Below are 15,794 nucleotides of genomic sequence, written 5' to 3'. Positions count from 1 at the left end.
GTGCACGTCACACACGCACACACACACACACACACACACACACACACACACATGCATATATATACCTCCCTCAGGCAGTGATGGAGCGAGCGTTTAACTCCCATCTTAATGCATTAAGGGTGACATCTCCTCTATAAGGACAAGCTGAGATGATAAATGAATTCAGGCGCGTTAACACAGGTCATTAGTCTCGTGTGTGTCAGAGGTACTCAGCTTTAAACGTGTGTGAGACACTTTGTGTGTCTCCGTCTGCGTCTGTGGACACTTTACACCGTTATATATGGAGGTATACATTAGTACTCAACTGTATACCTGAAATATCAGCTCTCTGTCGGGTCTAAGACAGTCAAACTTGACTGGCCTGACTTTGAATTGCCCTGTCGTATGAAATCTGCTGTACAAATAGAACTGCCTTGCCTTCATAGAGTATATTTATTCCTGTTTTTTGTACGTCTGTGTTTGTGTGTCTCCTCCTGCTCGAAGGGGACATCCGTAACGACCTGTACCTGACGCTGGAGCGAGGGGACTTTGAGAGAGGAGGGAAGAGCGTTCAGAAGAACATCGAAGTCACCGTCTATGTGCTCTACGCTGACGGAGAGATCCTCAAGGTAGGCGAGCCGTGCTGCCGTGACACCCCCAAACCCGCCCAGTACACTCTGAGATGCTCCTGTCTCACAGTTAATGTTTTCTTTTGCTCAATTCTGGAAAAGGCTCAAAGCCCAAAGAGACGATGAGACCTTACATGCAGGAAAATCATCAGTGAAGCTACTGTTTCCTGTCACTTTCTGATAATGCAAATTCCCATTTTGTTAGCGGCAACAATACCTACACAGGTCTTAATAAATACATCTTACAGTCAGTATTCAGAGTTCCCAGCTCACCGTGTAATGTAACGTGCACTGAATAATAATAACAACAGCAGAAAGCAACGTCTGAAGAAACTGTGACAGCTGAAAAGCTGAAGCTGAACAGCACTGACGGCTTAAATGTACAAGAATGTGAAGCAGTGGGAATAACTGGGAAAGTGATAATGGATTAAATTTGGATTTATGTCACTGCAAAGTTGAAAGATACCAATCATTCAAAGAAAAGATGCATTTTGTTTTCTAAAACTGAAGCTGCATTGCTGGCTTAAGAAGAACAAACAGGTGGAGTCTGATGGTGTTTTTCAAGATTAAAGATTTTTTCATCCTCTGATGTTTTTGTCAGTTTGAACAAACGTAAGAAGCATTTTCAAAGTCACTTAACTGTTTCTTTTTCAGCTCAAGTTCAGCTACAGAGATTTTTATGTAGTATGTCTTTAATCATTGTACTTAAAAAAAATAACAGTAAATGAATCTGTTGACAAAAAGAGTAGTTTTAGAACTGTGCTGGATGGGGTGAAAAACTCATTACCTTATTTATTTATTTGTACAGGGTCAAGTACAGTTTATAACTTAAACCTGATGCTACACACGGCAGCATTTACAGCCTCAGCTAATCTGCGATGCCCGTCCCTGTATGGGCCTGTAAAAATAACTACATAAAAACTGTACAAACATGATCTGACACAATTTAAAACACCAAATATAATACAAAAGAATAAACATCATGAACACAAATCACCAGATCACTCATGAATACATGACTGAGTCCTCTTCAAAAACTGTTTCAGTTTAAAACCTTTATGTTTATTGATGCAGACTTTTAAATGGCACCAATTTTAAAAAAAAGTGAGAGAGAGAGACAGATGCACAACAACAGTGATACCGTTAACAAATGTAATAATAATAGAGATATCATTAATAGTAGTTATAGCCGTGGATATTTTAGAATCATCTGAACAGTAGCAATAATAGCAGTAATGACGACAGAAGTGTGAGTAATAATAACAACAGCCGTGGGCGTCAACCACGATTCAAAAAACAAAAAAAACCTTCCTGTACTCCCAAAACGCTCCCAGCTGTGCTCTCTTTTAGTCGCTGCTAACATTTGCTCCCTCTGAACAGAGCGAGTCTGCACAGAGCGAGTCAGCACAGAGCGAGTCTGCACAGAGCGTGTCTGCACAGAGCGTGTCTGCACAGAGCGTGTCTGCACAGAGCGAGTCTGCACAGAGCGTGCTGCACAGAGCGAGTCAGCACAGAGCGAGTCTGCACAGAGCGAGTCAGCACAGAGCGAGTCTGCACAGAGCGTGTCTGCACAGAGCGAGTCAGCACAGAGCGAGTCTGCACAGAGCGTGTCTGCACAGAGCGTGTCTGCACAGAGCGAGTCTGCACAGAGCGAGTCTGCACAGAGCGTGTCTGCACAGAGCGTGTCTGCACAGAGCGAGTCTGCACAGAGCGAGTGTCTGCGCAGAGCGTGCGCGGCTGTCAGAGGCGTGAATGTGCGTGGGCGAGCTGAGAAACGTTGTCGGGTGCCGTCAGGTTCACGTGCATGTTATTTATCTGTTGATGTAGTTTATTTGTTTGGGAAAATGCAAATGAACGTGGTGCAGCTTCAGCCTGTTCCAAACCAGCTGGTACTTGATGTCTGACGTGGTCACGCCCCCTCCGCCTGCAGGACTGCATCAGTCTGGGTTCAGGGGAGCCCAACATGCCGGAGCATCGCTCCTTCGTGCTCTACCACAACAACAGCCCCCGATGGAGCGAGGTCATCAAACTGCCCATCCCCATCGACCGCTTCAGAGGCTCCCACCTGCGCTTCGAGTTCAGACACTGCTCCAGTGAGTAACTTCCTGTCCCTGGTGGCGTCCATGGTGATGGGAGAGTTAAAAATAACCTCCTACACATGGATTCAATAAGCAGAGGAGCCCATGCATTAATTACGACGGTGAAAAGACGATTAATGATGTGAAATAGATGCAACTTTGCACTTCTTTCTTCTTCACTTCCTCTGACTTGAGTGTGAAAAATATTTACGGGATTAGGAATTTTCTTTCAGAGTTAACCCTCTGAAACCTGAGCAAACTGGTCTGATTTCTTTTGAAAGCTTTGCTAAAAAGACAACAAAAAGAGATGTCCCGCAACTTGCAAGAAATTAAATTAAATTACCTGAAAATTAGTTTACAAGATGAGAGAGACAGACAGAGAAAATTTGTAGAAAATAATTTAAAAAATACAGAAAATTGTCTAGAAAATTATGTTTAGAAATGCTGTTATTAAAACTGCTAAATATTTTTGTCTATATATTTATTATTTAGTTTTTGGTTTGTTTTTTACTTTTTGGGTTTTTTTCCATTTTTTTGTTTTCCTTTTTTGTCCTAAATCTAAATTTATTTTCTTGTACTTTGAAATTTGTAACTTTATCAGATGTTTTTGAAAGAAATCAGGCTGATTTGCTCAGGTTTCAAATGGTTAAACATCTGAGGCTGATGTATGTAGAGACATATAAGTGTTGAGGATTTCGGTTGTAAATGTGTTTATTTTAAGGTGCCCTCTCTGGTATTTTTATGGGTTTAGAGACATGTCCCCTTTAATGTTTAACATTAATGATGATAATAATTTTTTTGTACACAAACGTGGCTTCACCTGTTGGTTTAGTTTTAGCAAACCGAAGAAATCTACGAAAAAGAGTCAAACATTTAAAACAGATCCAGGAGAGACTTTAGGGTCACTCTAAACTTCCTGTATTTTTCGGTCTCTGTCTCTTTTTCTGTAACTGTATGTCTTCGTCTTTTTTCCGCTCGCTCCGCAGCAAAAGACAAAGGAGAGAAGAAGCTGTTTGGTTTTGCCTTCACTCCTCTGATGAGGGAGGACGGGACCACGCTCTCAGACGAGAGCCACGAACTCTACGTTTACAAGGTGAGACGGCGTCTCACTGCCACTGATCTCAGACCTTCAGCAGCCGTCATGTCCCCGCAGAGGGAGGCTCGGCCTGGTTTTTACAGCCAACAGCCGCTTTTAAAAGGATGTTTCTCCTGATTTTATTTTGTGGTATTTGTGTTATCATATCTAATGACTATAAAAGAAATCATCTTCCTGTACAACAGGAAGTTTACACAAAGTTACATCTATCCATATCCATATCTACATCTATTCATATCTAAATCTACATCTATTCATATCTAAATCTACATCTATTCATATCTATATCTACATCTATTCATATCTAAATCTACATCTATTCATATCTATATCTACATCTATTCATATCTAATATCTACATCTATTCATATCTAAATCTACATCTATTCATATCTAAATCTACATCTATTCATATCTAAATCTACATCTATTCATATCTATATCTACATCTATTCATATCTAAATCTACATCTATTCATATCTATATCTACTATGGGAACACTGACTCTCTCTTTGACCCTCTGTTCTCCTCCCTGTGCCTCCTCTCTCTGTCTCCTCTCTCTGTCTCTTCCCTGTGCCTCCTCCCTGTGCCTCCTCCCTGTGGCTCCTCCCTGTGGCTCCTCCCATATCTACTATGGGAACACTGACTCTCTCTTTGACCCTCTGTCTCCTCCCTGTGCCTCCTCCCTGTGGCTCCTCCCTGTGGCTCCTCCCTGTGCCTCCTCCCTGTGCCTCCTCCCTGTGGCTCCTCCCTGTGGCTCCTCCCTGTGCCTCCTCCCTGTGCCTCCTCCCTGTGGCTCCTCCCTGTGCCTCCTCCCTGTGCCTCCTCCCTGTGGCTCCTCAGTGTGATGAGAACACCACCTTCAGTAACCACGCTCTGTACCTGGGTCTGCCCTGCTGTAAAGAAGACTTCAACAGCTGTCCCAGCATCCCCTCCAGCCTCATCTTCCAGCGCAGCGCTAAGGAGACGTTCTGGATCTCCACACAGCTCTCCTCCACCAAACTCACTCAGAACGGTACGAAGCGAACGTAAACATATGTTAAACATACGTCCAAGCGACACAGTGGAACCATCATTTCATACGGGAGACTGTAGTGAGGCTACAATGACAGATTATAACGAACTTTTTTAATCCTCAAAGAGGAAACTCATCACTGCCACGATCAACATACAACAACAAGATATCAAACAAGAACCGTACAAAATACACCAATAAACATAACACCAGTCTGAGAGCAACAATCCAGCACAACCAGAGAGTAAAACGCTTAAAGTATTCATACAGCTGCCTCTGAAAATGAAATAAAAAGAAAATAAGCGACAATTAATAAAACTCAGAGAACGAAGCCTTTTTGATTATTAAAACTTTCACATTTCTCGAGGAAACATCACATATTTTGATTTTCTTCTGTCCAGCTAAGACGCAAATAAAGATTTGCTGTTCACTCTATGAGCTTTCGAGCCATTTAAGCACGTATTTATTTGGTTTAAATGTTTGAATGAATACATTAGATGTTACACAAGTACTGATATTATTTAATACTAAAGTTTTATTAGTTTAGCGACTGTGATCTGTTATGTTTTCTGTTCTGCTGTAAAGTGCTAGTATACGGATGAAGAGTGATGGGGCTGCAGTGCAGTTTTCAGTGAAATTTGGACGTGGTTTTCAGAGGATGCTGCGTAGGTTTGGATTATAGATGTAATGAGATCAGATTATTGAAACATCACGTTTGTTACGGACTGGGCCAGATGCCTGTTTGCCCAAATAAACCCTCATCCAAGTTTTTTCCCTTAAACTTAATTTGAATGTGAGTCAAACGGAGATGCTTTGCAGACGAGGTGATGTGGGAAGTTGAAGCGCTACAGTTAGTTTGAGTCTCTCCTGTTGTTTTTCAGTGGACCTCCTGGCCCTGCTGAAGTGGAAGGCCCACCCCGACCGAGTCATGGACATCCTCGGGCGGCTACGACACGTCAGTGGAGAGGAGATCGTCAAGGTGACTGTAAAATGTGACCTGCAGCCAGCAGCTCGCAGGTTAAATCCGTCATGTCTGTCAGCAGCCATGTGAGAGTCTGTTCGCTTTCACGATCGCTCATCGTTCCCTCCTTATGAGCCGATCTTTATCAGTCAAACCGATCAGAGCAAAAGCACCGAAATGTTTCGTTAATAAAAAAAACAAATGTAACTGTAACTGTCTGTATGTGTGTGGCAGTTTCTGCAAGACATTCTGGACACATTATTCTCCATCCTGGACGACAACACGGACAAATATGGACCACTGGTGTTCCAGTCATTGGTAAGTTCATGAGCAAAAAAGTCTTCATTTGGTTTAATTTATTTAATTTGATTTGATTTCACTAACTAATTTATATCTTATAAGAAAAGGATTATTTGTAATTAGGATAATATATTAGAATAAGTAGAGAAATAATTATTGTATAGTTTTATATTGATGTGGAAGCTGAATAATTGACTAATATTAAGTTGGATGGATAAGTGGTGGGATTAAAGAAGTCAGTACTTCTTCACACTCCTTTTCGGTTATGTGCATCAAATAGTGATTATTACATTTTTCATGTCTTCTTTTGTTATGTATATTTAATGTCTGTCCACTACTTCACGTTTTTTCACTTTTGGAATAAACTACTACGACTTGACTTGACTTGATTGGATTTTGAACACGTAGTCAGCCTCAGTCTCTCCAAACACACACACATACACGGCTTCACATTTTATATTCATTTATCATTATCTTCACATCTCTGTCTCTGTCTCTGTCTCTGTCTCAGGTGTTCATCATAAACCTTCTCAGGGACAGTAAATATTACCACTTCAGGCCGGTGATGGACACCTACATCCAGAAGCACTTTGCTGGCGCGTTGGCCTATAAGTGAGTGTTTCATCTACACGAACTCATAACTGCACAGTCTTCGGTTAAACGCTCCTAAACCTCCCAGCAGCCCCGACGTCAAAGCTCTTTATCTTTTTGAAGAGTTGTCCTTCATTCTCTCAAGTACAGTTACACGCACATGAATGACTACATTATTGTATATTATAGCTGTAAAACTGATGAATTCATGACTCACTTCATCGTGACTCAAAGTAAAGCCATGCATGCGTGCATCTATTGATTCATTTTTAAGTTTTGTTCTTCTCAGTCGCTGCTGTCAGATCATCACAGGTCTGGCTGTGTTTTTTTAGCTGTTGCTCACTATGTATTTTAAGTTTTGGACAACAGACTGCTCAGGCTCCTCTGCAAAAAACAAAAAAAGAAAAGCTCAAACGTCACTCGTCACGATTTAATCCTGTTTAATGTTGGCTGTGTTTCAGGGAGCTGATCCGCTGTCTGAAGTGGTACATGGACCGCTCTGCAGAGGTGGTCAGACAGGACCACATACAGGAGGCCATGAGGGTAAGAGCGTGAATGAATGTTTTCACTAAACATTGAAAAATGTTTTAATGGAAAAAAAAGGCTGTGCTTTTCTTTAGAAATCGCCCAAAGGTTTTAAGAAACAAACACCACATTTGTTTTATAGAACTTGCCTTGGAGGGAATATTTTCTTAAAAAATCACCAAAAATTTAAATAAAAAAATAAAATAAAATTTGCCTTTTTTTTTTCTTTAAAACTCGCCAAAACTTTGGCCAAAAATGGCCAAAATGTTTTGTTTGTTTTTTATTTTAAGTTGTATGCCCCTCCCCTAAGCCCTTCACAATAATAACAAAAAGTCCCAAATTACATCAAAATATTCAGTTCTAATCCTGTTCTGAATTCATTATATTTTTAAATAATATATCTTGAAAAGCAATTAGGTGGTCAATTCAAAGAATGTGCTGTCTTTTAAATTTATCTTACAATCATGAAAAAGTCATGGCAATTTAATAAACAATAAAAATGTGTCTGAACCCTGAAAGAATCACTGATTACCTTTGCAAGCTTGTTTTTTTTTTGTTGCTCCTTTTGGGTTTTTATAAACTAGAAGATATTTCATCCTGTTTCAGTGATTTTCTCCACTGAGTTTTTAAGTAAAAACTAAAAGGCTTTATCAACACGTTTACACCTCGGGAATCCGCCTCACTGAGCGTCCCGGCTCGGCCGCCTGCAGCAGGCCGACTTCACCGTATTCAGCGTTGCATCGGTGTTTTTGGGGGCAGAGCTCAGAATAGATGCATGAAGCAGATGTCGAGAATGTCCCACATTTAACAGACAAACGCCGCTCAGCACTTTGAATTATTTATCAGACTTAAACATCTGTCTCAAGCGGCCCACACTGTCATGTGAAAGTGGACGCTGTGAATTATTGAGGGTAGTTTTGACACGTGCTGCAGCTGTGGCGGCAGATCGCAGTTTTATCCATATTTTAACGAGCCCGTCTGCGTCCGTGTCCGCTGAGCTTCAGCTGTCTCCTTCTTGCACTCGATCACCTTTTCAGGAAATGTAAGACTTTATCTGCTCAGTGTTTATTTTCTGTTCTCTCCAAAGATTATTTGCATATTGAAGTAAATGTAGCCATACTAATCTACTTAAATCAACATTTTTAGACATCAAACATTGAGGAAAAGCAAAAATCTCTCTACATTAGTTAATTAATTATATTTCTATTATACTATTTAATACTTGAGTTTGTAAAAGCAAAATAATTAAATCAAATTTCTGTGGTAAGAAAAATATATTATCAAGTTATTTTTTCATAAAGCAAAACTTTGTATTTGAACAATTTTAAACATTACACATTTATGTGTGCATTGCATTTTTAAAATATTAAAACATTAATTACAAGCTCAAGGCTGACATGTTTCCTTGCCACATACTTCCCCGTTCATTTTCAGTAGTTTGTAACTCATGCACGACAGATTCTGCAGAGCAGACTGTGGCACCACGATGATGATGATCAATGTGCTGCATGTTACGCACATCTCTCCCGCCTCTGCTGAGGAAGAGGAAACGCTGGCCGACGCCGCGCCATGCAGCCCGCCCGATCTCTCTCTCTCTCCGTCACGTTTCTTCTCTCAGTCACAGACCCGTCTTTGTTCCTCCCTTCCTCTCTTGATTCAGTCCATTAAATCTCCTGTCATTTAGCATGACAACTGCCAATTTCATTATAATAAAAAAATGAACAAATATATTTAAAAAATAATAATAAAAAAAAAAAAAAATAAAATAAAATAAAATAAAAATTGAAAAACAAAAAAAATGAAATGAAATCGAAAAATTACAGCCTGGCCCAAAACCAGTGAGTCCGGTTTGGCCCAGTCAGGCTCAGGTCAAGAACCAGAGCTCTTCTTGTCACGGTCATGCATTTTCATTGAAAACTAACTGTTTAAAAGACTCACATAAACAGCGCAGGTGTGCTTCTCCTCCAGAGACTGATTACAAGGTAAATCTGTTGAATTATAATGTTTTACAATCCATGTGTTTGGGAGGCACTGAGTATATGACTGGATAGATGAGATTTGGATTACCTTGCATGAGTTGTGTGTGAGTTTGTAAACAGATTTTCTAAAACATTTTAGCTGTTTTTATATGCAGGGCCCTATATTTCAATTCATTAAGTTTTTCCTTAGTTTTTGGAGTTTTCATTTCCTGGAGGCATGCGAGAAAAATCATTCAGCGTGACACCAGATGAGTCACTGAAAGTGAAATAATGATTTTGGGGATGAAGAATTCCTTTAATTTTTACAGTTTTCATGGAATAAAATGATGAAAATGAAAGTAAAACAACTAAATAAGTTTAGAAATGTTCACAGATGTTTGTGTGTAAAATAAAATGTCTATATTATATATGAAATAGTTGTTTTTCTGCATGTCTGTCTCTCTCTCAGGCTCTGGAGTATCTGTTTAAGTTCATCGTCCAGTCTCGGATCCTGTACTCTCGGGCCACTTGTGGAATGGAGGAGGAGCAGTTTCGCACCAGCATCCAGGAACTGTTTCAGTCCATCCGCTTCGTCCTGAGCCTGGACAGCCGCAACTCAGAGACACTCATCTTCACACAGGTGAGAAAACGCAAAATACTTTGTTTGTTTTTAGCTCTTTTCTATAATAGTTTTTTTTTTTTAAAAAAAATTCTTTTAAAATAAAAATAATGTGAAGAAGGCAATGAGCAACTTAGGAAGAAATAACCCAAATATTAGGAAGAAATTAAATTACCTTAAATTAGCAAATAAATAAATAAATACATGAAAAGAATGGTAAAAGAACAAATGACCTGAAAAAAGTACTCAAATAAAATGAGCATGAATAACACTTTTTTTCCTGTAACCTAATTTAAATATAGAATTATAATATTTATATAATTATCTGGATATTTTCCCTTATTATCTAATACTATTCCAATGATTCTCTATTTCTATCTGCCACCCTTTACTCATTTTTTGCAATTGGCGGCACATTTCATGCCAATTCGCTGATCACTTTTTCCCCATGTGTTTGAAGCACAAGGAAAGTGATGTTCATCCAGGTTTCAAAGGGTTAAGAAGAAATGATCCAGAAATTATTATGAGGATATTACCTGAAAATTTACAAAAAACAAGCAAACAAAAAAACAAATGGGAAGGTAAAAAAAGGTAAATGAATAATTATGTAAAATAATTTAAATATTTAATAATAATAATTATTAAAGCAGCTCGCCGGGTTTTTTTCCTAACTTTTAAAAAAAATATTTTCTAAATTTGCTAACTTCTTGCAATTTGTTGGACATTTCCTGCCAAGTTGCTCACTGCTTATTTCCTATGTTTAAAAAAAAATCAAACAAATTTGCTCGGGGTTTAAAGGTTTGAATAGTTGCGTCTGAATGCAGCACAAGAAAAGTGATGGAAAGTGAAAATCTCCTTTTTTCACAGCTGAAGCTGCAGCTCGTCGTGTTTTTGTAGTTTAGACTAATCCAGTCTTTGCTTGTAGTTCAGATATGTTTCCATCCTCTTTTAGTTGCTGTAATCTGACTCTTCTCTCCTCTAACTTCCTCTTTGTACCTCGGGTTTTTCCTCGCTGCCTTCCCTCACCTTCTCTTTCAATCTCCCACAATTCTTTGCTCCACCCTCTGGGTCCTTATCATTCCTCCTGGGCCTCCTCCCTCCACACCCGTACACCGCAGGGCTCCCAGCCTTGTCCGGCCCCAAATCAGGCCCCCGGCCCCGGAGCAGGGCCGACCGCCTCCTTAGCACTAGCCCCTGCCCCGGGCCAAGCCCCGCCCCCTGCGTCAGGACAGGCTCCTGGCAGCGGGCAGGCGAACTGCACTCAGGCCTGGAGCTCCAACGCTCTGCGGCCGTCTCCTTTGTCAGTAAGTAGACATCTGGAAGAAAACCACAACACCCCAATCCTTGTGTGAAGCCCAGAGTCCTAATTCACCCGTCTGTGAGCCTAACGTCACACTGTGAACCTGCACAGCCACGACTGCTTCACACCAACACACTCCTCATACAACCTGCACTGACTGCTCAGTCACGCCTACAAACCCCTGTCATGGTCCCATAACCGGAAACACATACGTGATTCAGTATCTGCACCATCTACCTTCGTACAGTTAAGCCTCATTCCCACTGCCCAAAAAACCCGCTAACACCCGCTAACATCCGGCTTTTTAATGCAATGACAATGATTCGCATTCACACCCGGGTCTAATGACTCTGCAGCAGATGCGAGTTTTGCAGCGTGATGCAATGACGCGCCGTCACTAATTAACACACATCACCTCCGAATCAGCTAAAACACGCATCCAAAAACATCCGCAGCAAGTTTGAAAGTGAGACTGAATAAGTCAGAGATATATAAAGACAAGAAACCACTGAAGCGTTCTCAAAGACCTCTGTTTATACTGCTGTCACCAACAAAACAACACACACACACACACGCACACACACACACGAGCTGATAGAAAGGCAGATTCATGTGCTGCAGTGGTGTGTTCACTGTCAGTGAGAATGCAGTCTATCACCTGTATTTAGCAGGTTTACCTGTGTTAGAAAAACCCACGTGCTCGTGCTAATTTTGGTGACAAAGGGGTATTACAGTCAAAGTCACGACTCGCATCACATCCTGAGAACAGCTGCTCGCTCACATTTAAAGAATAAATAATTGAACAAAAACTCCCGCACACTGTCCGCCTCACTTTAATAACAGCATTTTGGTAAAAAAAAACGCCTAACGAAGGTCTTTGTAACAACATGTTGTCATAAAAGTTAACTCTTGAACGATGAATGAAAGAGAACGTTGAGTTCACGTCATCAGGATGGTCTCATCAGGCTACGGTCCGTTAAAAACCTGACCTAAAGACAGTCTCAGTGTTCACAGTTACGTCCAGTGATAACTGTCGTTCTTCTGAAAAACTACAAACTGTACAACCTTGAAGTCCAACACTAACACTAAAAGACCAAAATCTCAGCTGCAGCGTCGTCCTTTTTGTGCTGAATCACCAAAACAAGCTGATGGCTGCTGGAAACGTTCCTGTTCTCTTAAGTGATTAATATCTCGTCAATTTCTGTGCTTTTTCTTCTTGACTTTTTCCTCTGCGTTCTAAGATTTCGTCTTTTTTTCCTAATCTTTTACTCTTGCTGTGATTTCTTATCTGCTCATGAATTAATTCACCTTTGTTTTCTGCGTTTTCTCTCCTGTCCGTCTTTCAAATGTCTCAACTGGTGAACAGCTGCTTTGCAAAATGCAGTGATGGACTTTTAGAACATTAGAGACTATTTGTTGGTGCACGATCTGATATCATCAAGTAAATGTTGCCCTGGATCGATGAACGCTTGACGTTACTGTTACCCGGATTAACACTTAATGACAGCCCGGGATAACGACAGATAACCCCTCTATTTTTCAATCCTTAACTTTCCCTTAACCTTTTAAGAATAGTTTTCTAAATCTACTCATTTCTTGTAGTTTGTAAAACATTTTTTACCAAGTTGCTTGTTGCATTTTGTCTCCAGCATTTTGAAAGAAATCGCACCAGTAATTTGAGTTCAAAGGTTTAAATACTTGTGAAAGTCATATGAACTAAAGTGATGTCACTCCAGGTTTCATTTGTTGGGAGTGTGTGTTTGGCTCAAAGATGATTTGACAAAAATAAATTCTGGACAGTAAAATGCTTAAAAAAAAGAAAACCTTCATGAAATGTAAAATGATGAGGCTTTTCTGATTGTGCATTTTGGATTTCAGCTTTTCACCGTGTCCAGTTAAACTCACCTCTGCTCCTCTTTGTCGTATCACAGAATGAAGTCACGGTCACATTTCTCTGCACTGCACACACAGGAGCTCACATTATTAACCATTTATTAACCCTCTCTCTTTCTCCTGGTTTTTCCCATCTTCCCCCTCCGCCCTCCTGTACAAACTCCTCTCACCGTCTCCTCTCCGTCGCCTTCCTCAGGCCGCCCTGTTGAACTCGTTCCCGGCCATCTTCGACGAGCTGCTGCAGATGTTCACGGTGCAGGAGGTGGCCGAGTTTGTGCGCGGCACTCTGGGCAGCATGCCGTCCACGGTGCACATCGGACAGTCCATGGACGTGGTCAAACTGCAGTCCATAGCGCGGACAGTGGACAGCAGGCTCTTCTCTTTCCCAGGTAGCAAACACACGACTGTTTTTTCTTTGATTTCCATGTCTTTAATAATGAGAATATCATGGAATAAGAAATACTATACAGTTCTGTTTATTGTACACAATAAACAGAACGCTGTTTATAACTCAAACAGAATATTATTTTCAGCATTTTTTTTGTAAAATTCAAGTTGACATAAAAAGATAAAAGGGAAAAAAACAAAAATCTAAAAATGAAATCGATTTTGCTCCTTTTTGTCTGAAATGTCCTTTTTTAATGAAAATGCACAAATTAAATTCATCTGTACTCACCACATCTCAGCCTTTCATACCGTCAGGTAACGAAAAACAAACAAAAAGAAGAATAGCTCATCTGGGACAGCAGGTGTCCCACGCACAAAGGCCGTGTCCTTGTACAGCAGCCGTGGGTTCAAGTCCACCCTCAGCCCTCTGCTGCATGCCACCTCCTCTCTCTCCGCCTGTCAGGCTACAGCTGTCCAATCAGAGTGAAGGGATAAAAAGCCCAAAAGATTATCTTTAAAGAAAAAAAAACGCATGAATGAAAACTGAGAGGGTCAAAAATTTGCTGTCCGTGGGTGCTAAGACGGGACAGCATCCTAAAATGTTATGTCTTGTCGCAAATTTTTTATCTGAATTGAGCTTTAGATTAATCAATCACATGCTAGTAAATGTCTGTGTGTGTGTGTGTGTGTGTGTGTGTGTGTGTGTGTGTGTGTGTGTGTGTGTGTGTGTGTGTGTGTGTGTGCGTGCGCCCTCAGAGTCTCGAAGGATCTTACTTCCTGTTGTCCTCCATCACATCCACCTCCACCTGAGGCAGCAGAAAGAGCTGCTCATCTGCTCTGGAATACTATCCTACAGAAATGTTACAAACAAAAGCAGCTCACTGGTAACACACACACAAACACACACACACACACACACACACACACACACACAGGACAATATGACAATTACAACACTGACAGCACTTGATGCAGCTCAGAATGAACAGTAGTGCTACTAGAAACAGCATATTCAGAGACTGCAGTGATATTCATAATGTTGAACATTATCAATGTATATTTGGCACCATCAAATAACATATGTGTGATAATATGAAAACATCACACACACACAATAATATGAAATCATCCCACTGCTCCAAAATACGTCTGATATCAGTGAATACTCACAGCTGTGACTCACTTTGGAAAACAGAGAAGTTTCACTGTTTATTTCTGCTTTTCTTCACTTCCTCTTTCTGTTTTCTCTCTCTGCTTTCCTCCGCCTCACCGTCTCTCTCTGTATTATTCCCTTCACTCCCCTTTCTCTCTCTCTCTCTCTCTCTCTCCAGGACACGTCGGTGCAGGAGGAGGTGGAGATGATGGTGGAGTCCCTGTTGGACGTCCTCCTGCAGACGCTGCTGTCAATCATGAGCAAGAGCCAATCGCAGGAGGCGGTAAGGGGTCAACGCTGTCCGCAGTGCACCGCGGAGATCACTGTTAGTAACTAACAATACGACTACTACGACTTCACCTCCCACTTTTATCCTCCATCCTGTGTCCATCCACCTCCCTGTCCCCCAGGGCCGGGCAATACCGCAGTGTTAGTGTTTAATGTCCCTTTATATATTTTAATAATATTGCAGAGTCCTCGATCACAATTCTTACAGCGAAATAAGTTACATTCGAACAACATGTGTCGCAATGTGATATTTGATTTAAGAAAAAATATACATTATTTGAAAAAACCTTTTTTCATGAAAAGACCTGAAATTGGGATCAATACTTTGACAAAAGTAGTCGATAATGTGCTAATCATCACAACAACATGTTATCCATATTGCCCTCCCCTCGTCCATCCATTTATCATCGCTGTCTAGAGCTTTGATTTTATGCCCAACTGGCCCGAGTTGTAATTTTTTATGATTACCCCTCGGGCTTGAACTGGGTTGTTTTTGTTTGTTGATTTTTTTCCAGTGAAACTGGCAGTTTTCATGCGTAAATGGCAGGAGTTTAAACGGGCTAAAAAGAGAGGAAAAGAGGGGAGCTGCCAATGAGAAGGTAGAGTGACGAACAACGGAGAGATGAAGTGCAGAATCAGGGGAGAGAATCGGGGGAGAGAGTGTGTCGACGTGTGAGGGATGAAAAACGAGACAGAGCGAGAGGGGCTGCACGGCAGCTTGGTTGGCAGTGATTTCTTCTGCCTCTCCAGCAGCGGGAGAGATGTGCGTGCAGTGAAGAGAAACACTCATCATCTGCACATCACACAAGCCGGGTTCACTTACAGATTTGCACAAAACGAATGCCATTTTTACGAAAATGTCGATAAAACACAGCAGCGATGTGACTGTGTGCCGATGGATGTTCAAAACATTAGCAGCTTTATTTCTATTACAGCCATCGGGCTCTCCGTCCGTGTTATGGAGCCATGGTGGAAAGGCGAGCCCCTTATACGTGGGGGCGGCAACGTATGAGGGATTTCT

General features: G+C 41.0%; 1 protein-coding gene across 1 annotated transcript in view; it reads left to right on the top strand.

Moving 5' to 3' along the window:
- Nucleotides 1–15,794, top strand: part of LOC121948924 (dedicator of cytokinesis protein 3-like) — a 66,234-nt gene that overhangs the window by 28,731 nt on the left and 21,709 nt on the right. Inside the window, 12 exon segments of the mRNA XM_042494468.1 lie at nucleotides 484–608; nucleotides 2,539–2,701; nucleotides 3,673–3,779; nucleotides 4,627–4,798; nucleotides 5,680–5,777; nucleotides 5,994–6,077; nucleotides 6,571–6,671; nucleotides 7,112–7,193; nucleotides 9,603–9,773; nucleotides 13,142–13,334; nucleotides 14,089–14,216; nucleotides 14,664–14,810. Coding sequence (XP_042350402.1) covers nucleotides 484–608; nucleotides 2,539–2,701; nucleotides 3,673–3,779; nucleotides 4,627–4,798; nucleotides 5,680–5,777; nucleotides 5,994–6,077; nucleotides 6,571–6,671; nucleotides 7,112–7,193; nucleotides 9,603–9,773; nucleotides 13,142–13,334; nucleotides 14,089–14,216; nucleotides 14,664–14,810 — 1,571 coding nt within the window.

This window comes from Plectropomus leopardus, chromosome 2, assembly GCF_008729295.1.
Source record: "Plectropomus leopardus isolate mb chromosome 2, YSFRI_Pleo_2.0, whole genome shotgun sequence".
Lineage (NCBI taxonomy): Eukaryota > Metazoa > Chordata > Actinopteri > Perciformes > Serranidae > Plectropomus > Plectropomus leopardus.
Note: the sequence above shows the minus strand (reverse complement) of the source record. Positions and strands in the feature narration are given on the sequence as shown.